General features: G+C 53.3%; 1 protein-coding gene across 1 annotated transcript in view; it reads left to right on the top strand.

Moving 5' to 3' along the window:
• The window catches only part of ELL (elongation factor for RNA polymerase II), a 72201-nt gene that overhangs the window by 18457 nt on the left and 27447 nt on the right, over window positions 1-26297 (top strand). The window contains exon 2 of the mRNA XM_014831561.3: window positions 26106-26153. Coding sequence (XP_014687047.3) covers window positions 26106-26153 — 48 coding nt within the window. The remainder of the gene's footprint in view (window positions 1-26105; window positions 26154-26297) is intronic.

Below are 26297 nucleotides of genomic sequence, written 5' to 3'. Positions count from 1 at the left end.
ATGCCTGCCCAGCCCACCCACACAGACCTGAGGGAGGGGCTGGCTCTGAGCAGCTGCCCTGTGCGTCCTGCCTCGTCCCTCCCTAAACATGGCTGACCATTCATGCTGCCTCTGCAGGCTTATCCTGGTGTCTTTCCCACTTCTCTCACACACCAGATTATCTGATTCTTCTTAATTTTGAGGTGTTGCTGGGCAAAAACGGTATCTTGCTCTCATGTGTTTTCCTGGTGGCGTCTCATATGTTTTAGCCACTTACACTGTCTTTTCAGTTTGTGCCATATTCATTTACATTCCCTGTTGGTTGGTTTGTCTTTTAATGAGGTTCCCTCCAGCACGGGTTGACCTCAGTGGCTCTCTTGTCGGGTGCCACCAGAGTGCTATCTCCTGGCTGCACGGGTAGGGATGGCGTATCAACATGCTTGTTCCTTCTCTGAGGTGGGATACACCGTGCTCCTGATGGGACATGGTTGCATCTCCCACTGTGAGTTTTGGCCCAAGTTGTTGGCTGGAAGTTGTCCTGGCGGTCCCTATGGATCCTGTCTCCCATGAGTGCGGCTTAGTCATAGGCTCTGCTCTGGGGAATTAAATGTGTAAAGTTGGCATCCAGCAACCACTTGTCATTTCTTGAGTGTGACTGTGGACTCAGCTGGCCAGTGACTTTGAAACACTCAGACCGTATTTTCAGGCTATTTTCCAGGGTCTTGGATTTGCTTCAGTTTATGTCTGCAACACATTAGTGAAAAAACTAAAGCCACACTTGCACATGGGAAAATACTAACTGCTGTATGGCTCCCAAAGTTTCCCAAAGTTGGTTCACATGCGTATCGCATTTGAGCCCGTGGCTGCTGACCTTGGGAAGCAGGGGTGGTCTGTTAGGGCCGCCCCACTGGGCCAAGTGAGGTGCTGCCTGGCCCTGGGCAGAATGAGGGCTCACCAAGCAGTCTGGCACCTGTGCCATGCTGACCTCTGCAGGGACGAGGACGAGCCGTCTGTCGGCCCTGACACACAGCTGCTTCCTCAGGAAGTCCTTGGTCCCTCCTCTGTCCCTTCGTCCCTCCATGCTACAAGGGCACTTTCCATTTCTACCTTTGTCAGAGTCAGTTCCTCGAGGAGGAAGCTGCCAACAGTTCCTGCTTGGAGGAAACTGGATTCAGTGTGTAGGATTGCAGATGTCGATGGGGCAGCTGTTGAAGGAATCTCTGACAGACGGACATCTGCATGGTGAGTGCTTGGTGCTGTCTGGCAGTGTGCAGTCAAATGTTGAACATGCCGTCATCCTTATGGTGATACCCACCACACACATGGCAGATGTGGGGACACAAGCATGGCTAATAGTCACGTCTTGCTTAAATAAGCACTTATCATTATTATTGTTGGCTTGTTATCACTTTGCTGAACGTTGTTTGAGGTCGTTGCCATAGTTTTGGGAAAGGTTCTGTGGTTCTAGTTGTTCCCTCGATTTGGGGATCAGGGGTGCTCCCTTTTATCAGGGCCTGTACCATTACCAGCCATCCTTGGTAGGGCTCCTCGTGTACTCAGAGCCTCTGAGCGTACTTTCTCCCAGCCCTTGTCTCCTGCGGCCTGTCTGATGCACTGATGGGAGAGTAGATGCAGGGAGGTTGCACGGCCACGGTGACCCCTTCTCTGACCTGTGGAGTTGGGGATACTCCGTCGCTAGGTTCTGACCTCAGCCCCTGAGAGACAGGAACTGGGTGGTGGCCATTTTACAGATGAGAAAACTGACCAGCATGGCTTGAAGTCCCTCATCACCCACGGCCACATGGCTGGTTAGGGTGGTCTCCCTGACTCTGGAGGCCTGGCTCCCATGCTTGTGTCAGGGTTTTTATTTAAAGAATGTTGCAGTGCTTTATTTTTCAGCATTCAGGAGCTTAGAGGCAGGAGCTGGAGGTCATGTGTGTGGCAGAGCTGGTTTGTGCTGTTCCATGTGTTGTTTCAGCAGCCAGTGAGCGAGCCCACCAGTCCCATGTGACCAAGCCACGGAGGCCCAGTATCTTACTTAGGTCACGCAGCTTTTAAATGGCAGATCTGAAGCGGAAGCGAATCTTCTGATCTCAGCTCCTGGGCCCTGAGACAGAAGTTTTGCTTTCAGTTCCCAGCAGCTGTGGGCGGCCCCAGGATCGCATTCCTGTTCTTAAGCCCGTGGTTACCGGTTGCTCCTAGGGCTGGGTGATTGTTGTGGAAGCCCAGCAGGTGTGCTGCTCTGATCTCCTGTGAGGAGAGGCCAGGTCACCTTTGGGCACTGTCCCAGCTTTCAAGCAAGCCCAGCACTTCCCCCCACCTTTTGCTTAGCTCACTGCTGGGCTTGAGTGGCCTGGGATGGTGTCGAGGAGGGCCCTAGACCATGGGAGTTTAGCACCTTTTGCTTTGTCGTTTCTGCACACATCTGTTCTTAACCCAGGCCCTTAGTTGTGTGACTCCTGCTCGCCTGCCTGGGGCAGGGTGATGGTGTTGTGAGGCTGAACCAATCGAGGGCTGTGAGGGAGGGCCTTAAAGGGCCCCAGAGTTAACCAGGCCTCTTATCCTGGTTGATTCTGGGTCCCTAGCCTAGAAGTGTAGGAGGAGCTGGGATTGTACCGTGTGGTCTCATTGCTGATACACACGATGTCCAGTCCCAACAAGGCAGTTGTATTTTCCTTTCCTACATAGACGGACCTCCTGGCTCTCCTCTGGCTGCGGTGGCCACCACCTGGAGTCCTGCCAGGGTCTACTTCTGTGATGGCACAGATCATAAGCTGCTCCTGAAATCTCATTTCAGGCCCGAAATAAAATGGTTATAGCCCAGGGTTGATAAGCAGGAACGTGGGAGACTTGATCTTTCCTTCTAGGCGTTTTGTGTTGCTGAAGTGATGCTCGCTCACTTGGAAGCCTTGGTGTCACAGCCATGGCAAGAGGCCACTATGCTGCCTGCTGCAGTCCAGGCCTTGGCAGGGACCACCTTCTATCACTGGGCTGGCCTCACTGTCCCTCCTCAACGACTATGCCTTTCTAGTAACATTTTAAGAAATTGTTTCTTGCATCTGACCTGGTTTTATTTATTTTCAAGCCTAGGAAGATGGGCTCTGTCACCCACAAAAAATAGAGGAAATGCTCCAGGCTTGGCACGTGACCCCGTCTTGTCTGATCTGGCCCAACGAGTGGCTGAGTGGTTGCACTCTCCCAGGTCACCCCCTGGGACACACTGCTGGTTCCTGAGTGTGGCGGTTGCTCTGGCTTCATTGTGCACCCAGATTACAAAATGCTCCAGGAGGCTCCTGCCTCATTCCAAGTCTCGGCCAGTGTTGTTGCAGAGTCAGCGCTTTCAGGGTGGTTTCGGGATGAGGCAGGGGCTTGCCTGTCCCCGGGGGCTCAGTGGAGCTCTCCTTCCTTCACACACGTCTTATGTCACATGCTTGAGCACGGTCCTCACAGCTCATGGCCAGCACATTCTGAAGTTGGGCTTTGTGGTGCCAAAAGGTGCCTGCGTGGGGACCCAGCGAGGCTAGGTTGAGTCCCTTCTCCCTTGTCATGGGGTGCAGGCATAGCTGAGACTCAGTTTCCCCTTCTGTAGGGAGGGAGTGGTCATACCTCCCCAGGAAGTTGTGGAAGACCAAGTGGAGCATGTAGTCAGTGTAGGGGAAACTGAGGCACGCAGGGTCAGCCTGCCTGCTTTCTATCCCAGTGCAGACTTCCTTGAAGTGGCTATACCGGGGGCCTGGCTTCTGCTGCCTCAATCCAGGGCTAGGGCCCTTGTCTCTCTGCCCAGTAGGGCAGCCACTACAGGCAGCCCAATCACTGCCTGTCAGTCTGCATGCTCTGTCTCAGCAACCGCGAGGCCAGCCTCTCTGTTTGGTGTTCCCCCGCCTTCCTCCTCCCTCAGCTGCTCCCTACTGGCTCCTGTTCTGCCCTGCAGTGGCCCAGGACACTGACTGACATGCGCTTGGGACCAAGACCCTCCCCTCTGGAGGCCTTCTCCCCCTGATCCCTGTTCCCAGGCCTGGTCTCCCCTGAGGTCTGTGGACCTCCTGTCCTTCTGGTCTCATCTCAGTGCTCCCCCGGGGGTGCCCTCATGTCACTCTGTCTATTGTCCATTCTGAAACCCTGCCAAGGCCCCCAAGTGGGTAGGGCCACATCTGTCCTGTTGGCTGCCGGGTCACTGCCTGCCACCTGGGTCTTTCCGGCTTGCCATAGTTCTTCCGCTACCGTCTTTTCCAAGTCCCAGGTACGTGCTTCTGAGCTCGCACCTGACTAAAGGTACTGGGTGGATCCATCCTGGTACTGCTGGCTCAGAAAGTAGAGGAGGGCAAAGATTCCAGCTCGGGCGTGGGTAGGGCTGATCCAGCTCTGAAAGCACAGAAAGTGTCTGGCGATGCAGTGACCTGGTCTGGCACCCAGAATGCTGGCAAATGAGTGCTGTAATTGGCGTGGGGTGTGGGAGGGAGTTGCACTGGGCAGAGATGGGGAGTCAGAAACTTTCCTTTCTGGCCTCTAGTACCAGGCGACAGAGAGGAGGGACCAGGCCGCAGTAAGGTAGAAAGACCTGAGTGGTTTTCAGGGAGGCCTTTGGTCTTTATGGACCCACCTGCCCTGGGGTGGATTTCTGGTATTGATTTTTGGTTTTCACTACCTGCTTGGGACAGGAGGCTGTGAAATCACTGTACTGTGCCCTTGTAGGACAGGTCACTTCTTGACAATCTCTGGGATTTTCCCCACTGGAGGGCATCTGTGTGCTGGGACCAGAGCAGACAAAGAGCTGTGAAAAATTGTCAGTGACCCAACAGGCCTTTCCCAGGCTGTAGGGTGAAGGAGGGCATTTCCCAGGGACCAGGTGGCCAGTGGGCCCCTACCCATGGCTGTCCAGCCTGCCCTGTCCGTTGGGTCGCTGGGGTGAGTTAGAGATGGAAAAATATGCCATGTTTGTGTTGTTCCATCCTCTAGAGTGGGATGTCTTGCTCCCATTTAACTGTCTTCATTTTCACTCAAGATGAAGCCCCAAGCCCTGCATTTGGGGGATCCCGGCCCTCTCTGCTCTGGTCAGCAGCCTGAGGCTTGGAGGGGACAAAGGCATCATTATCCTGCCTGGAGCCAAGGGCGAGCTCCATGGAGCTGCAGTATGGAAACTCTTTTCCAGAAGGTAGTGGACAGAGCTTCCCAATGTGGCCTCATGGGCAGCTCTGGTGACAACGGCCTCTTCTCATCACCCTGGTCTCTGAGCTGCCTCTGGCTCTCTTCTGCTTCTTTCCTTTTTACTTTCTCAGACAAATCCCTGGGTTTGTAGAAATTGCTTGTCTTAATTGGTTCTCTCCCCCCCTCCCCCCCCTCCCCCCCCCGCCTTGTACTCTGGTCTCCATGTGGGAGATGAAGGCAGCAGGCAGCCTGCACTTGCCTCTGCTTGTCCCTGTCAGCTTCAGATACCACAGGGGATGAGGAGCAGCAGCCTGGCGAGGTCAGTTTGTGGCATGGCCTGCACTGTGAGGTACTCAGAGCTGCTTTTCATTTTGAGGGTGGGAGGGGGTCTTAGGAGGAATCATGAGAGGAGAGGGGGCATGTCCTTGTCCCAGTCTTTCCCGGTGTCATCTCAGCCTGGCCGATGGAGGCTGAGCTGAGACCAGTGCATAGGCACCCCCTGCTGGGGGTATGGGGTGATGGGGCAGAAGGGACGGCCGCTCCAGGGAGCACGGCATGTGCCAGCCTGGAACATGCAGTGGTTGGGGGAGGCGCCTGGAATGAGAAAGGAAGGCTCAAGAGAGAGCCTGGGTAGGGGCCAGGTGGGGGGAGGGAGGGGGTGATCCCGACGGGCCCGGGGACAGAGGGCGTCTGTGTCTAGGTTTTCTCTCAGTGATGAGATGTCTTGTGGCATCCGCCTGCACCTGTATTCATGATATAATAATGACATTGTAAGTAATTGGAACCAAAGGCTCTGGAGCTTGGCTATGCGTTCCCTGCTTTGTGGAGACCACCCTGCCCAAGTGGGCACCTGGAGGCACCAGGGGCGTCAGTCCCTAGCAGCACTCTTGTGGGAGTCGGGATGCTGACCTTCCATGCCTGAGCTAGCCCTTTATGTGGCTTATCTGGTGAGTCCTCTCCCCAACTTTCTGATGCCAGGAGTAAATATTGGTTCAGAAATAATGGATTAATTAGGGCTACTTTTTTTTTTTTTTGACTCCAGTCACTTTATAAGCACTTTCCCAATTGGGCCATCAAGGGCCAAGCCCAATGTGAGGTGGCTCCTGGTAAATCAGTGAGTCATGGCTGGGGGCCTTGGCCCTTTCTGGTCATAGATCCTTCTTAGATGCCTACATACGTAGAATTACCAAGGAAATGCACCAGAGAGTAAGTAAAGCATTGAAAAGGAATGTGTGACCTAGTAACAAATTTACTACGTAAATGTGTTAAATGATGAGATGTAGCAGCAGATCTAATTGCTATAATTTCTAAGTAGCAGTGAGCAAAAATGGCATTTGAAGACATTGGCACAATAGCATTCGATGCGCTAAAGTGTATCTGAGCTGATGCTGCTCGTATAGCGGTAGTTTGTTTCCTGCATTTGTAACTGAAGGAAATAGTAAGTTCAGTTAGTGGAAACAGGTTTGTTTTTTCCTTCCCAATCAAATTCAAGGATACCCCAAGTTCAAACCGTGTCCTGTGGACTTCCTCAGGGCCTTCAGGAGTTATCCCAGGTGAGGTCCTCTATAAGCTGCTGTCATGGAAGAGGAAGCTTCTGGGTCTCAGTCTCCAACTGGGGCTCCTCAGAGAGGTGGGTGACCCATGGCTATGACTGGAGCAGGCCAAATGGAGCCTGGAGCCTCTTGTGGTGCCAGGATGTCAGTGAGGGCTCAGGAGAGGGTGGGGGTGGGCCAGGAGCCAGCACCAAGGGCCCCAGGGCCAGCCTGGTACAATCTGAGTATCAAGATAATTAAGGACTGTAATGCATTTGCGACTTTTGCAAAAGGCAGTCCGTGAGTCCGTGTGTATTAGGATTTTCCAGAGAAACAGAACCAGTGCTGGGGAGAGACTTATTTTAAGGAGCTGGTTCATGCCATCCTGGGGGCTGGCAAGTCAGAAGTCTGCAGAGCAGACTGGCAGGCTGGAGACCCAGGGAAGAGCTGATGTTGTATCTCTGGTCCACTGACAGTCTGGAGGCAGAATTCCTTCTCCCTTCAGGGAACCTTGGTCTTTTTTCTCTTAAGGCCTTCAACTGATTGGATGAGGCCCATCTACATTATGGAGGGTAATCTGCTTTATTTAAAGTCTGCTGATCTAAATGTTAATCTCGTCTAAAAAATTCCTTTACTGCAACATCTGGACTTGCATTTGACCAAACACCTGGCTTCCATGGCCTAGCCAAGTTGACACGTAAGATTTACCCGCACACTGCCAATGGCAAGCAAGTACAGCGGCCCCTCCTCATCTGCAGTTTCACTTTCCGCGGTTTCAGTCACCTGTGGTCAACTGGGGTCTGGAAGTAGATGATCCTCCTTCTGACATATCATCAGAAGGTCAGCAGTAGCCTAGCACTGCGTCACAGTGCCTACATCATTCCCCCCACTTCATCTCATCCCGTGGGCATTGCATCAGCTCACATCGCCGCAGGGAGGAGGGGGGCATGCAGCACAGCAGGGTGTTATGGGAGAGCCCATGTTTACACAGCTGTCATTACACTGTACTGTTCTAATTGTTCTATTTTATTATTAGTTATTGTTGTTACTCTCTAACTGTGTCTAATTTATAAATTAAACTTTATCAGAGTCTATATGTATAGGAAAAAACATAATATGCATAGGGTTTGGTACTGTCATGGCTTCAGACATCCACCAGGGGTCTTATCCCCTTTGGATAAGGGGGAACTCCTGTAAGTAAATGAATGAGAAGGGAGGACTCCCGCTTATGGTGGGATGCTGAGGCTGGGAGAGACAGGACCTGCATTTTACAGCCACCAGCGTGAAGCTGTGAACGGCAGAGCTGAAACTAGGCTGCAGGTGGGGAATAGGCATCTGCTTTGAGCTGCTTGGGGAGAAGGCAGACTTTTTTACAGGGTGGCCCTGCCTAGGTGATCATAGTAACAGCCCCATGGGGGCAGACAGACCCCAAGTGCCTCGGGTGGGGTGCCACAGGGGGCCATGGTCACCTCGAGGCACAGTGCTGGAACACAGAGTGAAGTTCATCATGGGTCGTACTAGACAGATTCAAAATGCGGCATGCTCTGGTAAAGAAAGAGGGGGGGTCCTGTGTTATCTGAAAATGTCAATGCCCTAAATGTCAACAAACAGCAGAGAAACTTGCAGATAAAAGATGGCTGACAAGTCCAGACTGTGCTGTGTGCCGTTCTCCACGTGGGAGGGAGAGCGATGCAAGGACACCACCAAGCCAGGTGGCAACATGGAAGGTGGACAGTGGTGCAAGGTGTCCTGTCAATAATGAATATAGTGAAGCTGGCAACTGCCGTGTGATTACGGAAGAGATGACCTTTACTCCTTGGACACCTGCTGAGCGTTTAAGGGTGAAGTAAGGTGACGTATGCCGCTTGCTCTCATATGGTTCAGGGAAGCAAGTGTGTGCCCCTAAATCTGTATATAATGGTGTGCGTTTGTGTGTGGGGGGAGAGAATCCATATGCTTATGGGCAGGTGGGGAAAACTTAAGAGCAGGTCTTGTGGGGTTTCAAGGTAATTGAGTGTCCTTCATGCTATTGTAGCTTTTCTCTGAGTTTGGGATTACTGCCAGATCGTGTCTGGGAGAGAGCCGGGCAGGGGTGCTTATTCCCTGCTCTCGGAAGCGGCGCCTCGTCTGCTGCATGGTGTGGTCAGGGCTGGCTTGGCTCCACTCAGGCAGCATCTGAGCGCTGACTCGGGTGACCTGGCACCAGGCTGTCAGCCTTGAAGTGATAAGATGTACTTCCTCCTCCTAGGATTCACCTTCAGGTGGGAAGAGATCAGGGGTCCGAGTGAGCACACCTGGCAGGAAGGCTTTCTTAGGCCTCGGTTGAGGATCCAATTGATGCGTCTCAGGAAGAATACCCTGGACAGTGGTACAGGGTCACACAAGTGCTGGGTTTGAGTACTGTAAAGGGGGCTAGTGTGGGCCCCCCGGGCTGCAGGGTGCGATCTGATGGATGGTTGTACAAGATTGAGACTCCCTGCAAGGAGGCTGGGAGGAACTGATGGTGCTGGCTGAAAGGGTGCAGGCCTTGATGTTGGTGGGTGGGCGAGAAGGTCTGCACTGGATGCAGTATGGCGGGAGGGAGCCACAGCTGATGTGACGGGGACGGGAGCAAATGGAGGTCTGCCCAGGCCTGTGCTCCTCTCCCCAAATCTCTCCATGGCAGGGACATTGTTCGACATTACAGAATTTGAGAAACAGTCTTCTGAAACTCCTAGAATTGTGCTGGAACTCCTTGGAAGACTCCTCCTTGCTTACATCTGCACTCTCTTCTTACCTGGATCCAGTTTGCTCAGCAGAACTCCAGCAGCCTCCTGGTTTCTGGGGTGTATCAGCTTTTAGGCAGATGCACGATGCTTATTTTATCACTTTGAGGCAAGTTCAGGTGCTTTTGTGTTTAGATGGGTGACAAAACATTCTGTAAAAAGGTGGCTGACGGTGTCAGACTTCTGGCTCATTTGTGCTTTCAGGACAAGCCTCTCCTCCAGCAGACTAATTAACGAAAGCAGACCTGCAGAAAAGGGAGTTCCCTGTGCAGCTCCAGCTGAGGACGCTGGTTGACTCCTGGGTCAACCTTGAGGAGGGTGACATGAGTGTCTGAAGCAGTGTGAGCCCAGTTGATGTGAAGGGAAAGTCAGTCAGGAGAAAAAATACATCCCACAGCAGCAGAGGGCCTGCCCCACCTTGTCTGGGGATTTTCCTGGATTCAGGTGTGTGTTCTGCCACCGAGCTAGTGGCCTTGAGCAAGGTGCCTGGCTTCCATGAACCTCAGTTTCTTCATTCACCTGAAGCTGGTCCTGGAAACATGTGGCCTTGTTCACAGGAGGTCCCCATGGTCTGGCTCTTGAGGACCAGTGGGCGCCGAGCAGCTGGCAGAATGCATGCTGCTCCTGCTCTGAGAGAGGCCAGCATCGCTGCCTCACCTGCTCAATGGGAAGAGCCCAGTTTGGTGACGTTTCTCTTTGGGCTGTTTGAGGGACGATCATCTTTCTGGGGAGCAGTCAGGTGGTGGATCTTGGCGGACATCTACGCATGACCTAACCCAAGAACAGGACTGATCTTTTTGTGTGACAGGAGCCAGGTGGCAGCCAACGTGTGTAGAGAGGTGACCTGGGACGAACCTTTCTTGCTGCTCACCTGCTGGGAGCCCTTGGGCACATTTCTCAGAGCTCCAAGGTGGGTGAGGGAGGTTGAGGATACCCACCCAGCTGCCTCTCTCCAGGCAGCCCATCAGTGCTCAGAGGGGCCTGCTCGCCACCGGGTGGTGTCAGCAGACAGGCCTCTTGAAGGGTAGGTCTGAAGCCGGCAGGTGGGATTACAGCTGGATAGGCAGCCAGGCCTGCCACCCTAGGCTCCTGTGGCTCCTGAGCATCCAGAGTCTGCAAGTCCAGGAAGGTCCATTTCCAGGAAGGTCCATTCTGTTTGTCCAGGTGATAGAGGATCCTGTTGTTCCTAAAGACTGACACCTGGGCCTTTTGGAGGCCAAGCAAGGATCTGAAGGGACCACTCTGTTCTTAGCTCTATTAGTGATGAAACCTGAGCGACCTGCAGCTGCACAGGTCCTCATCATGGAGATGCTCTATGGGATGCACAGTGGTGTGTGGTCCCAGGGCCTCCCCGCGGGTCCAGTGCAGCCCAGCCTCGACCAGCTCAGGTTCTGTTTCTCAAAAAAGAGTTTAAAATGTGCTGATCTCATGCAGCCTGCTCTGTGTCAGACCCAGTGTGGGTAAGGGCTTTCCTGAAACCTGCAGCTAGTAATTAGGGGCCCGTATCTGAGCCTGCCAGCTGCTCCGAGCCTGACCCTCAACCCACAAGCGGCCCCCAAGCCCAGCTCCCTGCACAGTGCCCACCTGCTCCTGTAGGAGAAGGAAAACAGTGGGTAGAACACAGCTGATTGGCTTACTGAGACCTTGCTGCCCAGCATGCTCACCTCACACACATCTGTCCCATTTGCTCTGTTCTCCTCTCGCCTCCACACATTCAAGGGCAGGCCAGCTGAGCCCTGGGCCCAGTCAGTGCCTATCCTCCAGCGTCAGCAAGAGCATATTGCCAAAGACTGAGGGACCTAGAGCTGCCATGTGGGCAGGACCCAAGCCCCAGGCAATCTTTTCTCCCGATTTTGATGCCTTTTTGAGACTTTCAGAATTTTCTTCCTCAAAATATCAGAGCTGCCAGAACAAGAGAGGGTGACCCAGCTCCTTGGGGAGGTTGGCTTATCCAGACATTTTCCCAAACTTCCAGGATGTCTCTGGAGCTCTCGGGAGGGGTATCCCAGGTGGATGTCACGCTGTGGTCCAAGGCTGCATCTCTGAACTGGCCCTTTGGTGGAGATGGCTTTCTGTGTCCGGCTGCACAAGAGCCACCTCTGCACAGAGGCAGTCTCCCTTCCCAAGGGCCTGGCCGGCAAGTGGCGTGTCTGTGCTCCGGGGTCTCCGTGTCCCTGAGCAGTTAGGGTTTACTCTAGGGCAGCGTTGGAAGTCCTGGAGGCTGTTGAGCATGGCCTGGAGCTGACAATGGAGCCTGTCACGCTGTCGGGGTAGAGAGGCACATGGATTCGGAGCATGTGCCTGAGGGAGTGCTCAGGCTGGGAAAGGTGGGTCCTTGACCTGACAGCTCCCAGGTTGCAGGTGGTGCTGCATGTGTGAGAAGGTGATGCAGGAGATAGCAGCCCTGTGTGGGCGGTGGGCGTTGGCTGGAGGCCACAGCTGGCTGGGGGTGGGGGGTGGCTCACGCCCTGAAGGGAAGAGAAGGCTGAGTTCTCAGCCATGGCTTTTTGTGATTTGTATCCCCGACTCCTGGGATGGGTTTGTGGCGCTTTGCAGGAGGCAGATGATGAGATGGGAGAAATGTGAGCTGAGCCCAGTGCCAAAATGTGGAGCATCCAGGCAGCCAGCACCCCAGGCTGTGCCCCGGAGGACCTGGCAACCTAGGTCAGGCCCGCAGCTTCCTCCTCTGTAAGAGTGATCCTTGTCACTGCTGTCTTGTTGTCCCCAGGCCAAGGGCAGAGGACAAGTTGAGGCAGAGTGAAGTTTGACACCCATTTCAGTGCCTGTTGTTGGTGAGTTTTAGTGAACAATGAAAAGGAAAAGCAAAACAAGCCCTCTCAACACTCAGGCTCTTGGTGAGGCCATGTGGGAGGAGGGTTGGTCCAAAGTGCCCCTGTGCTTTCTTGGCCATTTATCTGCATTTCCCGCGTGTTTCCATTGGCTTCCTCAAGGGCTCACTGAGGTTGGCTCCTGCCAGAACGGAGGGGCCTGGGCTGCAAACTGCCAGACATGGCTGGGTGGGTGGGGTGCTATGCATAGGCTTGCTCTGTCCCTGTGGGGGAGTGGTAACATGTGGGGCCGGGGGCTGAGTCCAGTGTGTGGGCCTGGCCCCGCTGCAGGCTGAGCTCAGTGCTGCAGGCTGGGGGCGTGCAGCAGGTACTGACGCAGAGCAGCTTCTTATTTTTTCTATTTGAGGAAAGGCAGATGGGAAAGATGAAATAATAATGAGACAAAGGTGTTGAAAAGAGGCCCTGGTGCAGGCATGGGTCACACAGCTCAGAGAGGTGGCAGGGGCTGGTGGCTCCTGACAGCCACACTCCCTGGTCTGTGATGTGCTGCTGGAAGCTGTGCGCAGCGCTTGAGGGGAACATTCTCTGTTGATGGAACAGGGCTCCGTGGAATGGATTAGAAGCACTTTAACCTGAAGAATTGTTTAGCAAATGTTTATTTTATCCCATTACCACTGGGTCATGTGTGTTTCACAAAGAGTGGATAAATTATGAAACTGGGGTAAGATCAATTGGGATGGTGACCTTGTACAAACTGTGTGGGAACCCCAGCCCTGCCCCATGACCGCCAGCTGCCCTCTTCCCTCTCTGCACCTCATTTTCCTCAGTTGTAACATCAGGAGCCCTGATACCTGAGTAGTTGAAGTTGGGAGTGGGTTTTGTGATGGAGGCTGGCTCTCATCATGTTCGGTTTGGCTGCACTTTCTTTGGAGAGCCTGTGCCCAGCAAGTCCATCCAGCCCCCTCCAGTTACACCTCAGATGCTGCCCACCCACATCTGAGAGGAGCACGCTCCTGTGGATCCTTTTGCACTCCCTGTGCACCGACGTCCCCTGTGCTCTGCCTTGCTTGGCGCCCTATCTGTAGAGTCACCACTTTGGGCATTTGGGGTGGTTGTGAGTGTTGGCTGACACACGAGGGACATGGGACCCTGCAGGGGAGAGGTCTCAGGCCCAACTTGTAGGTTGCCTTGGTGTGTGGGCCACAGAGCATGGTGTGCTGCAGCTTGGGGTGAGGTGCAGGTGTCAGTGGGGAAGAGGACACCACCTGCCCCACCCCACGGGGGTCATGAGTCTGAAATCAGATGATGTCTGCGTACCGCACACCATCTGGGTGGTTGGATCCAGGGAACGTGCAGGTGTGGGAACCTGAGAGAGATCCTTCTATGGGGACGGCGGGGGCGGGGCTGGACTTGGCGGTTCCCTGGAGCTCCTTTTTGGGGAGAGGTGAGGGAAATTGCTAAGGATTTAGAAGACTTTCTTAAAGTAGAACTATTTTAAAAAAGGGTATAGCCATGGCACCAAAGAGCAAGCCCCATAAAAGAAAAAATTGATAAATGCCTCTTCATCAGAATTAAGAACTTTTGCTTTTTTGAAGGACACCGCTAAGAGAATGAAAAGACAAACCATGGACTGGGAGAGAATCTTGGCAAAACTCATTTGGTAAAGCTCTTGTATCCACATTATATAAAGAACTCTCAAACTGCGATAATGAGAAAATGACCCAGTTTTTAAAAACGCGCTAGAGATTTGTACAGCTTCACCAAAGAAGATAAAAGAATGACAAATTAGTTCATGAAAAGATTCTCCACATCATTAGTCGTTAGAGAAATGCAAATTGAAACCACAATGAGATACCGCCTCACACCCATGAGATCACACCCATGAGAACGGCGAAAATAAAAAACCTGACGGCACTGGCTCTAGTGTGGACGGGGAGCAGCTGGAACCCTCCTCCGTCTGTGGGAGCGCAGAAGGGCACGCCGCTCTGGAGGCCGGCTTGGCGGTTTCTCACGAAGTTAAACACTCTTACCGTGGGACACTGCGGTTGTGCTCCTGGGTATTCACCAAGTGAAACGAAAGCTCACATCTGCACAAAAACCTGTATGTGAATGTCTGTAGCAGCTTGATTCATTAGTCCCCCAAACTGGGAATGACCCCAGTGTCCTCAGTTGGCAGATGGGTGGACAAACTGTGGGATAACACAGCGGGCTGACACTCAGCAGTGAACAGGAATGAGCTGTGGTGACAGCAACCTGGATAACTCTCAGAGGCATTATGCCAAGTGTGTGGTTTGCTGAGAAGGGCCCCCAGTAGACATCCAAATATTAACCCCTGCAAGCTGTGAATGTGACCTTATGTGGAAAAAAAGGACTTTGTAAAGGGGGTTAAATTAAGGATCTTCAGATGAGGTTTACCCTGGTAGGCCCTAAAAGTAATCATAAGCGACCTTATAAGAGAGAGGCGGAGAGAGAGTTGACACAGACAGAAGACGAGAAGGTGGTGTAACCACAGGGGTGGAGATAGGAGCCATGTGTCCCCAAGGCAGGGCATGCCTGGAGCCTGGAGAACTGGAAGAGGCAAGGAAGGATCCTGGCCTAGAGCCCCTGAGGGTCACGGCCCTGCCAACCACGCCTTGACTTCAGCCCAGGAATACTGATTTCAGACTTCTGGCCTCGGAGACTGAGAGAGAAGAAGTTTCTCTTGTTTTAAGCCACCAGGTTTGTGGTCATTTGTTACGATAGCCACAGGAAACTAATACAGTATGCTTCCATTTTTATGAGCTTCTGGAAAAGGCACAGCCATAGGGACAGAAAACAGATTGGAGTTGTCCGGGCGTGAGGGGAGGATGGGAGTACAGGTGGGAACGTGAGGATTCCGGCAGAAAGGAAGGTGGCCTGTGCAGCACACTGGCTGTGTTTATTTGCTGATCTGAGAAGACCAGACAACACAGGGGAGGGTGTCAGGGCCGCAGTTTCAGGTGATTGGCATGTTTTTGTAATCCTCAATGTTTCTTAAAAACTTTGCCTAAGCTTTCTGTGCTCTTCCATGAATTTAGATAGAGACATTTGCTGTGCTGGCCATTTTGTGGGTCCTGATTTACACCTGGCTCGTGGCCACTTGGAATCCTTTTTCTTGCTTTTATCTGTCTATCCAGTAATGATGCATGTGTTGCCATCCTCCTGACCAAGGGGAGGAGCTGCTATGGACCCCTGTGCTGGCCCCCCTGCGCCCTGCTCTGCCATGACCTCGTCAAGTAAGCGTAGAACCTCAGAGTGTCTGCCTGGGTTTCCCAACATGGCCCTGAGCTGGCCACGCCCACTGGATCAGCCCACTGGGGACTTGTCCCAGGCCTTCCTCTGTGTCATTGGTTCACAGGAACAGTCCCTCATGGTTGCAGGCACTGTCTAAACTCTCCACTGCCTCTGCATCCCCCTTGAAACCAGCCAGGAAGTCTCAGAGAAAATTCCTGAAAGGTGTTTCCCAGTCTGTGCTTTACTCGAAAGTGGGAGACAGTGCCAAGATGTCAGCAGCTAGACCTTTCTTGAGACTTAAGCTCCCCCTTTCCTGCCACACGCTTCTCAGGAGAGGTTCAGTCCCAGCCCTGCAGAATCGTGGGCTTCTTGTGTGCTTTGCAGTCACTCAGACAGAGTCTTCAACGAGGAACAGACACCTTCCCTTCTGTCGTTTTCCACAAGCACCTCTGGGTTACGAGGGTGTTGGGCTCTGTAGACCACAGGAAGCACACTGCCCTGGTGGAGTTGATACCACTCCCAGTGGACACTTCTGGACCAGGAGGGGCAGCCTTCCCACACACAGCTGGTGGCAGGCGTCTCGGAGCCGTATTCGGATCAGGCCAGTCCTTGCTCTTCCTTCGACCTCCACTGGCTCCGTCCCTCTCCCCCAGATGACACGCTGACTCCACCCCTTATGCATTCTGTGCACCAAGAGCAGGGGTCTTGTATGTGTGTGCTTTTTATTCTAAACCTTTCACATGGAGATGTTCACTCACAGATGGGACAGAGATGGGAATAACGATCGTCCGCCAACCATCACCCAGCCTCCCCCTGTGTGACTGTCTGTCTCAAGTCTCAACTCTTCCCTATGGCGCTTCATCCCCTGCCCAGACACCCATTTTTTTGTCTTTTTGTTTTTACTGGAGCATTTTAAAAATAATCCCGGATGTCTTTTCATTTCATCCATGGCTTTTTTGATGGCAGTATAGCCTGTCAACAGAGACGGACTGGTCTTTTTGCACACAGCCTCTGTGCTGCTCCTTGAAAGCAAGCGCCCGAGGCCCAGCCCCTGGCACCCTTGGCTGTCTTCACAGGGTCTTCGTGGTAGCAGGGTGAGTTGGATCCACACAGAGCAACGTGCGCCATGCATTTCAAGTGATGGTAATTTCTAGCACTCCATCCTTCTTCCCTTCAAGCCATCATCTGTGGAAGGAGCCAAGTCACTCCTCTCATGGGGTTTTCTACATTCCATGTTGCCCATCGTGTGGCGGATCAGCTCAAGGCTTCTGGACCTTGGCACCCCTGATGCCTGGGACTGGATCCCTGTCTGTGGGGGCCGACTCATGCACTGTGGTGTGTTGGGCACCGTCCCTGGGTCCCACTCACCAGATGCCAGGAGCACCCCTGCAAGCAAGTGTTGACAACCAAAACTGTCTCCAGACATCATCAGTGTCCCCTGGGGCAGAATCGCCCAGTTGAGAACAGCGAGTGTAACTCGATGCCTTACCCACTTCACTTGCTTCCTGTAAACTGCTAGCTCGACCTGGAGGTGGATTTCGTAAGCCATTTCCCGTTGCTTCACTAAGAAGTGCTTGTCTCCCTGGGGAGAGGTCAGGGGATTCTGGCCATCCGGAGGTTACTCCTTGCCTGCCCTGGTGTAGGCTTAGCAGAGAGGGATCTCAGGCCAGCGTTCCCTCACTGTCACCACCCTGCCCCCTCCCGTTTTTTCCTGCACACATCACCATCTTTATTACGCTGGTTTCTTCCTCTGTGTTATACCCCCCAGATGGGGAGCTGCCTGGATGCCCAGTGACTGCAGGGCACAGATGCCCCGTCCTGTAGTGGTGAGGCCTCCTCACTGCCCACCCCGCCAGGCCCCCCACTCAACCCCCGGGTTCTCGGCCGAAGCCTGGCACCGGTGGTGACTCTTGTCCTGAGGAGCTCCTGGTTTCATCCCTGGGTGCTACTAAGGGGAGATGGCTTCTACCACTCAGAGGCCTGACAGGGCCGGTGTGGGGGTCGGGCCCCTTGAGGGCCCCCTTGGTGCCTGCTGCTATGGAGGCGCTGCACTGGGCAGCTTGGCCCTGGGGGACGACATGACCTCTGAGCCTGCAGTGGGAATGACATGACCCCTCAGCGGGTCTGAGGAGACTAGGGGCATTGCATGTAATGTTACCAGCCTGAAGTGCAGCCCACGCAGGTACCAAGTGTGACAGCTGTGGAGATGGGCAGTGTTGTGTCTCGGGGATGTTGTGGGAAGTTGTGTCACCCAGTGACTTGCTAATCACAGTCTGGGAGCTGACCCAAAAGCTGCTGAGGTGCCTGAGAAAAGGGCAGTGCCCAGGCTAGTCCATCAGACCCTCCTGGCCCTGGAATGCTGTCTTCTGTCCTGCTATATAGACGAGGTAACGGGGCGGCAGGACTCCCCTAACAAGCAGTGCATCTCAGACCCTGAGAGCTGTTGGCCCCTGCACGGAGCATCCAGCCAGAGGCAGTGATGGGCCATGTTCACAAGGTGAACCCATGCACGGCCAGGGTGTCCGGACTGCCAGGGTCCAGGCCAGGCTGGCTGGATCTGCAGGGCAATGCTGGTCCTTCCCTGAATACCCCTCTGATTCAGGCTCTGGCTGCTCGCTCAGAAGACACTGCTGTTGGCACACTCACCATCTGGGGGGCCCATGCTCCAGGGGAACCCCTACACTCTCACACCACCACTGCCCTCTGTTTGCACCATGCCTTCTCACCCAGGGCTGCTGTCCCTGCCACCTGCCTCAGCATCTCCGCTTCAGTCCTCGCCCACCCTGGCACAGGTCTGCTCCCTCACCACATGCACTGTGCCCCTCACTCGATCCTTTCGGGTGTAGTCACAGCCATGTGGTGTCCTGTCTGTGTCCAGCTGTCCTGTTCTATGTGCCGTGCTCTGTGAGGCAAGCCTGGGACCCTCAGGGCTTGGGAAGTGCTCCTCAAGTGCAGGGGTGGACACATGGTCCGACCAGGTCAGGGGCGCAGGTTCAGCATGTACAGCAGGCAAATGTGTGAGTCCAGCTGCTCCAGGCCCCCAGGACCATGGCACAGGGAGGTCAGGGTCAGCTTGGCGCCAGGAGACAGTGACTCTCCAATTAACCTCGGGCCTCAGGTCATATGGTGTCAGGACCCCAGGACAATCTGCTTCCATCCTCCCCGCCCAGACCTTGCGCCTCTTCACCACCCGTTTAGTGCTGCACATCTGAATCCTGAACTTCATCATTGTTGTCTGTCCTTTAAACCTTCACTTATCTTTTACAGAAACCTAACAATGAAGAGAAAGTCTTCGTATTCACACTTACGTTCACTGCGCCTGGCACTCTTCACCCTCTGTGCAGATCCAGTGTCCATCTAATGTCACTCTTCCCTCCTCAACTTCCAGAACCTCCTTGGCAGTTCAGATGTGCTGTGAACAGATTCTCTCTGCCTTTGTCTGTCTGAACAAGTCTTTATTTCACCTTCTCTTCACTGGTAATGGAATTCTAGGTTGGCAGTGTTCTTCCCTCAGTATTTTTTTTTAAGATTGGCACCTGACCTAACATCTGTTGCCAATCTTTTTTTTTCTCTTCTTCTCTCCAAAGCCCCCCAGTACATAGTTGTACATTCTAGTTGTAGGTCCTTCTGGTTGTGCTTTGTGGGACACTGCCTCAGAATGGCCTGATGAGCTGTGCTAGGTCTGTGCCAGGATCCAAACTGGGGAAACCCTGGGCCGCCGAAGCGGAGTGCACAAACTTAACTACTCGGCCCTGGGGTCAGCCCCACCTCAGTATTTTAAGGATGTTCTTCCGTGGTCTCTTGACTTGTCTCTGACATTTGGCCTCAGGAGTCTTATCTCTGCTCCTTGGTTTGTGGCCTGTCAATCAGTGGCCACGCTGATTTGCTTATGGTGTGCCTTGACGTGGTTCTTTGTTTTCCTGCTGGAGCTTCTTGGATCTGTGGATTTACAGTGTTCATCACGTTTGGGGATTTAGGGCCGTTACTTCTTCAGATACCACACCCTTGGGATTTGAGTTATGCTTATATTGGACCTCTTGGCACCGTCCTACAGTTCACCAAGGCTGTGTTCATTTTCTTGTAAACTTTTTTCTTCCATAATTTTTTTTTAAAGATTTTATTTTTCCTTTTGCTCCCCAAAGCCCCCCGGTACATAGTTGTATATTCTTAGTTGTGGGTCCTTCTAGCTGTGGCATGTAGGATGCTGCCTCAGCATGGCTTGATGAGTGGTGCCATGTCTGTGCCCAGGATTCGAACCAACGAAACTCTGGGCCGCAGAAGCAGAGTGCGTGAACTTAACCACTTGGCCATGGGGCTGGCCCCTAAACTTTTTTTCTTTGTGTGATTTATTTTGGATAGTTTCTCTTGTTTCATCATCAGGCTCACTAACCTTTTCTTTCACAGTGTCTAATGTTAATCGCTTCCAGTGAATTTTTCATTCCAGATAATGTATTTCTCAGCTCTAGCAGTTGCACGTGGCTCTCTTCTGATACCTCATATTCCTCTTCTCACCAGTTGAAGTTTCCCTTTAAGCCCCTGAGCATTTTTTAATTGGTAATATTTGCTCTGAAGTGAAGTCCTTGTCTGCTAATTCCTTTGTCTCTGTCCTTCCTGAGTCTGTTTCCATTGACTGATTTTTCTCCTGCGTCAGTGGTCACATTTTCCCACAGCTTCAGTGTCTGAGGGTTTGGCTTTGGCATCCTGAGTGTTGTGGCTTTCCCAGGGCTGTGTGCTGGGTCGTACTGTCTGTTTGAAGCATGTCGGTTCTGCTGCTGACAGGCAGAGTGCTTAGTGGGCGATCAGCTGATCCTGCAGAAGCTCATCTTTGAGATTCTTTAGTAATGGGCATCAAGAGAAGCCTTTGCTCAAGGCCTAGTTTATTTATTTTTTATTTTTTAAAAGATTTTATTTGTTTCCCTTTTTCTCCCCAAAGCCCCCCGGTACATAGTTGTATATTCTTCGTTGTGGCATGTGGGATGCTGCCTCAGCGTGGTCTGATGAGCAGTGCCATCTCCACCCCCAGGATTCGAACCAGCGAAACACTGAGCCGCCTGCAGCGGAGCGCGCGAACTTAACCACTCAGCCACAGGGCCAGCCCCTTAAGGCCTAGTTTAGCTCTAGCTACTGAGTGGGGTGCAGTGAGGATGCCTCTGGGCTGGCCGTGTACATCCAGTGACTCCCAGCTTGGGGCCCCACTCCAGGGAGTGTCCCTGAGCCTTAGCGACCCCCTTCATGAGCATCAGCAGTCCCTCTGCATTGCCCCTTCCTCTCTGCGCCTCTGTCCACATGTCCCAGCCCCCTCAGCCTCCTCCAGGTCTGGTCTGTGGTCTGGAAGTTTCTTCCAGGCAGCAAGTCAGGTGGTTTGGGTCTCCCTTGGCTGTCCCTTTCTCTCGGGCATCTCCTGCAGGTACTGCCCACATCCACTGTTTGTTGGCATTTTATCTGGTGCCCTAGTTGTTGCCAGTGGACAGAATGTCTAGTCCCAGATCGTTCATCCAGCCCTAATCTAGATGCTTCCTCATGAAGAGGCCAAAAGGATTCAATGAGATGGACATATATCTGTCCATTTGTCCTTCCATTGATACAGCGAATGTTTCCTTGGCTCAGGTGGCTCAGTGTGGCCTCCCGATGGGGGAAAGGCCAGCCCTTCTGAATGGAGTAGAGGGCATGACTCACCAGCCTGAACACCAGAATCCCTGGACAGAAGGCCAGAGGTGGCTGCAGCAGACCAGCTGTGTCCATCTGGGGTTGGCCTGCAAGTCCCCAAAGGGCTTGGAAAAAAGGAGGCTGCAACTGTTTGTATCGCCCAGCGGAGGTAACGTGGGCCTTGAAGGTGGACAGGTGGGGCTGAATCCTCACCCCGCTTGTGTTCAGGTGAGTCGTTTGACCCCCTCAAGGACTTGAGATTTGTGGTGGAGTTTAGCCATAATAAGCCTAAAACGCACTCTCAGCTCGTGGCCCGCAGGACGTGTTCCCAGGTGCCATGTGCCTTGGTCCATGGTAGCCCAGTCAGAGAGGCACTGGGTCACCAGCAGTGGAAGCTGCTAAGTCAGGGAACAGTGCATGCATGCTGTTCCTCAGGGATCTTGGATCTTCTCCTTTCAGCGTGTGCTGCCTACAGGGGTTTGGAAGTTGATGGCCTGGGCCTCGAGGCTGCCCTGCCCATGTTTCCCTAGAGCCTTCAGGAACAGCCAGCATCAGACCAGCAGGCCTCCCTGTGCTGCATGGCATGTGGTGCTGCTGGTGTGAGCAGACCCGTGATCGCTTCTGGTACCACTGGCCACCTAGGCCACCCCCTGGGTTCAGGTGCAGGCCTTTGCTGGAGTTTGTCTCGAGTGTGCCCAGTGGACACCCAGCGACCTCCAAGTGGGAGTCCCCATTGGCGTCCACCATAGTTTGCCAGTTGGAGCAGGCAGAAGCCCAGGTGGTCCTGGCCACCACCCCTCATTTGACAGTGGAGGGAGGAGGCTGGGGGCCATGTCTCCAGGTGCTGAGACCATGTCTGTCAATATGACCAGCCTCAGCAGGTGGGATTTCCAGAGGGGCCCACGGCATTTAGGGTTCCTCTCAGCCTGCCCCGCTCTGAACCTGACTGGAGTAAGGGCGAGAGCCAGTGAGAGCTGGTGGCAGGCTTCATTCCAGTAGGTTCTTAGAGGTGACAGGGCTGGATGTGCTTTGAGTGTTTCAAATAAGGTGTATCTGCTTCACAGTAAATACCTGAGAGCTTTTGTGTAGGCGAATAAAACCTTTACTTTGCTCTAGACTCAGATCCCCATTCCAAGTAGGCCCTCTCCCCAGCCAAACAACACGTACTGACAGCCATGTTGGTGGATATTGAGATACACAAGCAGTTTTATTACATTTTAGAACTCTTTGGAAAATTCGCTTTTCTTAAACCTTCTTGTAATGATTTTAATTTTATCATGTTTCATTAAAATGTTGCTGGGCCTTCAAGTTGGGAGTTTGTGACGGGGAGGATGATCACTTGACAGTGTGCAGGACACCCCAAAAATCAGAGACTCCTGCAGCCCTTGGAGATGCAGCCTGGCCGGAGCCTTTATTTCCCCTTGGAAACCTGATGGGGATCACACTGGCCAGTGGGCAGCTTGCCCACAGGTGCCCCATGTGGAAAAGTCTGCACGAAGGATCAAGACTGTTAGCCTTGGGATGGAGGAGCTGATGGGTGAGAGCCACAGCCGGCTCAGGCAGCAGAGCTAACCCAGACACTAACCAGACGCTAACCACTGAGGGTGCACCCTCCAGTGCCAGCAGACACGCTTATGACCTTGACTGACCATCGGCTATTAGGCAGCATCGGCCAAGTGCCATTAGAATATACCTGAGTCATCAAGTGGGTGTTAGGTCACTGGGGACTGCTCCTCCCTCTGTCCTAACATCTTACCAGGCAGGAACCCTGCCCCACCACCTGCACAGGGGCTGGTGGGACTTACACGGTTCTTGTCTTGGTGCCTGTTTTTGTTAATGGCTGTAGACAGGTGGCCTGTGGGGAGTTACCCACGTGTGTACAAGTGAATCGCTCTGTTGTTGACAAGAAGGACGTAGTCCTTCTGCTGGAGGGAAGAGACACCATGAGAACCCAGGTGGCTGGAAGCCTGGTTCTATGATGACAGCCAGGCTGCATGGGGACATGCACTTGAGGCCAGCTCTCCCAGCATCATGTAGAAAAATCTGGGCTTTTAGCCCCTTGGCCTACTTGTCCAGTGTATAAAGTCTCATTCTCAGTGCCCTGGGGGGATGAGTGACATTGCAAGAAAGAATCTTTCAGGTAACGTGCTTGGCAGTTACCAAGCCAATTAAATGCTTCACTAGGTGGCCCACAGGGAGCGTGTGGTTCAGAGGGTGGGCAGCCCAGCACACCAGTGTGTGTGGGTGCTGCTTGTTGTCAGTCAGGCGCCACTGGGGCTGCTCTGGTGTGGATTTTCTTCTGGAGTGGTGCACCCCTCCCAGTTCTTCTCCCTCGTTACCCTAAATGGGCTCTCACGTCCTCACCATTGTCATGGCCCCTGTCCCCAAGCCCCTGGAGGATACAGGCCTTGCCATGTGTGGATGGCAGACACACACGATGCTGGAGTTAGCCCGGGCTGACCTCTGCTTGGAGGTCTTGGCAGGGAGACCTGGGGGCACAAGAGCCAAGCCCTGTGTGCTCTCTCCTCTCGGCTTTGCACCTGCTGTTCCCTCCGCTGGCAGCACCCCACCTTCCTTGTGTGGATGATCAGGTGATGTCAATAGAGACCTTGTAAATGATGCCAGGCAGGGGTGCTTGGCAACCTAGCATTGCCTTTGTTATGGTGTTCTTGTGCCTGCTACTGTGTCCCTTCCACCCACTTTATGTCACTCACACATGGTTGACAGACAGGAACCTCTCTCCTGGTTTTTCAGGAATCCTGTGTGTGTTCGGGTGATATTGCTCAAAGCCAGGTATTCAGAAAAGGTCTTCTGTGACCCTGAGGGCAGATCACAACCTTGCAGCAGGATTGTTTCCAGCCCGTGGGACTTAGCATTTTAGGTGTGCAGCTGTGAGTGTTAACATTCCACCCAGGAAGTTCTCTAGAGCTCGGTAGCCACTCCCTGCGCCCACCCCGGCCCCAGGCACACACTGATCTCCTTTCTGGCTCTGGAGTTTTGCTTTTTCTGGAAACTTACATAAGTGGAATCACATAACACGTGGTGTCACATTTTGGGCTCCTCTCCCTTAGCCAGCAGCTTCGAGGTTTGTCCATGTTGTGTCCATCAGGAGTTTGTTTCTTTTTATTTCTCGGTAGTATTGTGTTGTTTCTCTGTCCACCAGTTGATGGGCATTTGGGTAGTTGCTCCTTTTTGAATGCTAAGAGTAACTCTGCTCTACACATTTGTGTGTAAGTTCTTGTGTAGATGCAGGTTTTCATTTCTCTTGGGTCTATCCCTAGGAGTGGAATTGCTGGGTCATTTGATAACTCTGTGTTTAACCTTTTAAGAAACCGCCAGACTGTTTTCCACAACGATACACTCCCACCGTCGAGGGATGAGGTTCTGGGGTATTGTCAGTCTCTCTTATTTTAACTGTTCTGAGAGGTGTGCGGTGTCTCCCCATGCAGTTTGCACTTCACTGAGGAGTGATGGTGCCGAGCAGCTTCTCGCCTGTCCCTTGGCCACCTGCAGGTCTCCTTTCTCATCTCTGTAACCCGATTCCAAGTAAAGGCCGCTTAAACATTGTCTCCAAGGGCCCAGCCAGGCCGAGTCCCTGACTGGTGCTGCGCTGCACGTTCTCTGAATGGCAGCCCAGATGCTGCTCAGGTTGTGGTCTGTGGGATGGGCCAGCTGGTCCTGAGCCTGTCCCCATCTCAGCAACACGATGGCCCTTGTGCCTGCAGGGGCTGGTTCCCAGTCCTGGAGGAGGACCAGGGGCTGGAGGACATCACCTGTCTGCTGGCCTGGTGGTAGGGGGTGCTGTGCTTTGGAAGTGTGGGTGGTTTCTGGGGTGTCACAGCCCAGGGCAAGTGCTGGTGCTCAGTGTGACCTCTCAGGTCTGTTCCAGATGGTAGAGTTTTGTGAGATTCTTGGCAGAAGGGGGCTCCTGATAAGCAAAGGGAGATTAGTGTGTGGCCTGCATGGTCCAAGTTGGCTGAGCTGTGTCTTCCGCACATACCCACAGCCCTGATGGGCCCACGGGCACCAAGAGGCCAGCTTGCCCCGTGGTTGGTTCTCCCCATGCGATGGAGCCACTCCACCTACCCAGGGCTGTGGTCGGCCTGACATTCTGGGTGGGGAGCACGTCGGTAGCCACTGCAGACACCCCGGGAGGGGCATGTGGCAGCCAGGCAGGAGAGCCTCCCCTTGCTCCAGGTGAGGCCAGAGTGGAGGCCTGAGTGGTGGACTCCAATGGAGGTGGGAGGGCCTGGATCCCAGCTGCTGTGAGGAGGAGGCTGGGGGGGGCCAGTAGGTGCAGAGGTGGATTTGGGGGCTGAGGGAGGGGGTCATGGTGACAAACCAAGACCACACCGTGAGGTGGTATCTGCTACAGAGAAGGTGGGCGCTCCGGGCCCAAGATGGGTGAGAAAGAGAAGTGTGACCCTCCGTCTGGATCCACATTCTTTCTAAAATTCTGCCAGAAGGCTGATCTCTGAATAGCTGAAGCTTAAAGTATTTTGAGTTTTTTAGTATATTTTTTCTTGTGACATTTGGAAATTCTGCTGCCCTAAGCCCAGTGACAAACTGCTCTGAAGCTGTGACGTGGGAGCTTCTGGGCAGGCGCTGGGCTCTGTCCTGCCAGGGTATTGAGGTGGTGGTGGGGCCTCCTGGCCCATGGTGCTCATCCATCCCACTTCTGTTCGGAGGCGGTGTCTGAGGCACGATAGCCTGGGCTGATGTTGGCTTTGGGAGAACAGTGAGGGCTACCCATTGCCTCTGTCTCTACTCTTGCCTCTCAGGTACCCCCGGCGCCAGCCCTGTGACATCCAGGGAACTCCTGTTGATCCTTCAAAACCCTGCTCCAGTGACCTTTCCTGTAATTTTCAGACATGTGTGTGTTTTCTCTCACCTCTCCTGAGAACACTGTCCTTATCCTGTTCCTTATGTAACTGGGAAGTAAGTCTTTGGATTTCCAGATATCTTGATTGACATTTTCCCATTTTGCTTTTTTCTAGGATTCTGTTTCGCTGAGACCATCAATTCGATTTCAGGGAAGTCAAGGGGTGAGTTTTTTTTGTCTTAATCATATTTGGAATTGTGGAACTGGTGTCCTCTCTGGCCTATCATGGCTTGCTGAGCACAGCAGCAGGCTGGGGACAGTGTTTTGGCCCCATCTACCTCTGTGTCAGGCCAGGTCCTGTGCCAAG

This window comes from Equus asinus, chromosome 10 (assembly GCF_041296235.1).
Source record: "Equus asinus isolate D_3611 breed Donkey chromosome 10, EquAss-T2T_v2, whole genome shotgun sequence".
NCBI lineage: Eukaryota > Metazoa > Chordata > Mammalia > Perissodactyla > Equidae > Equus > Equus asinus.
Note: the sequence above shows the minus strand (reverse complement) of the source record. Positions and strands in the feature narration are given on the sequence as shown.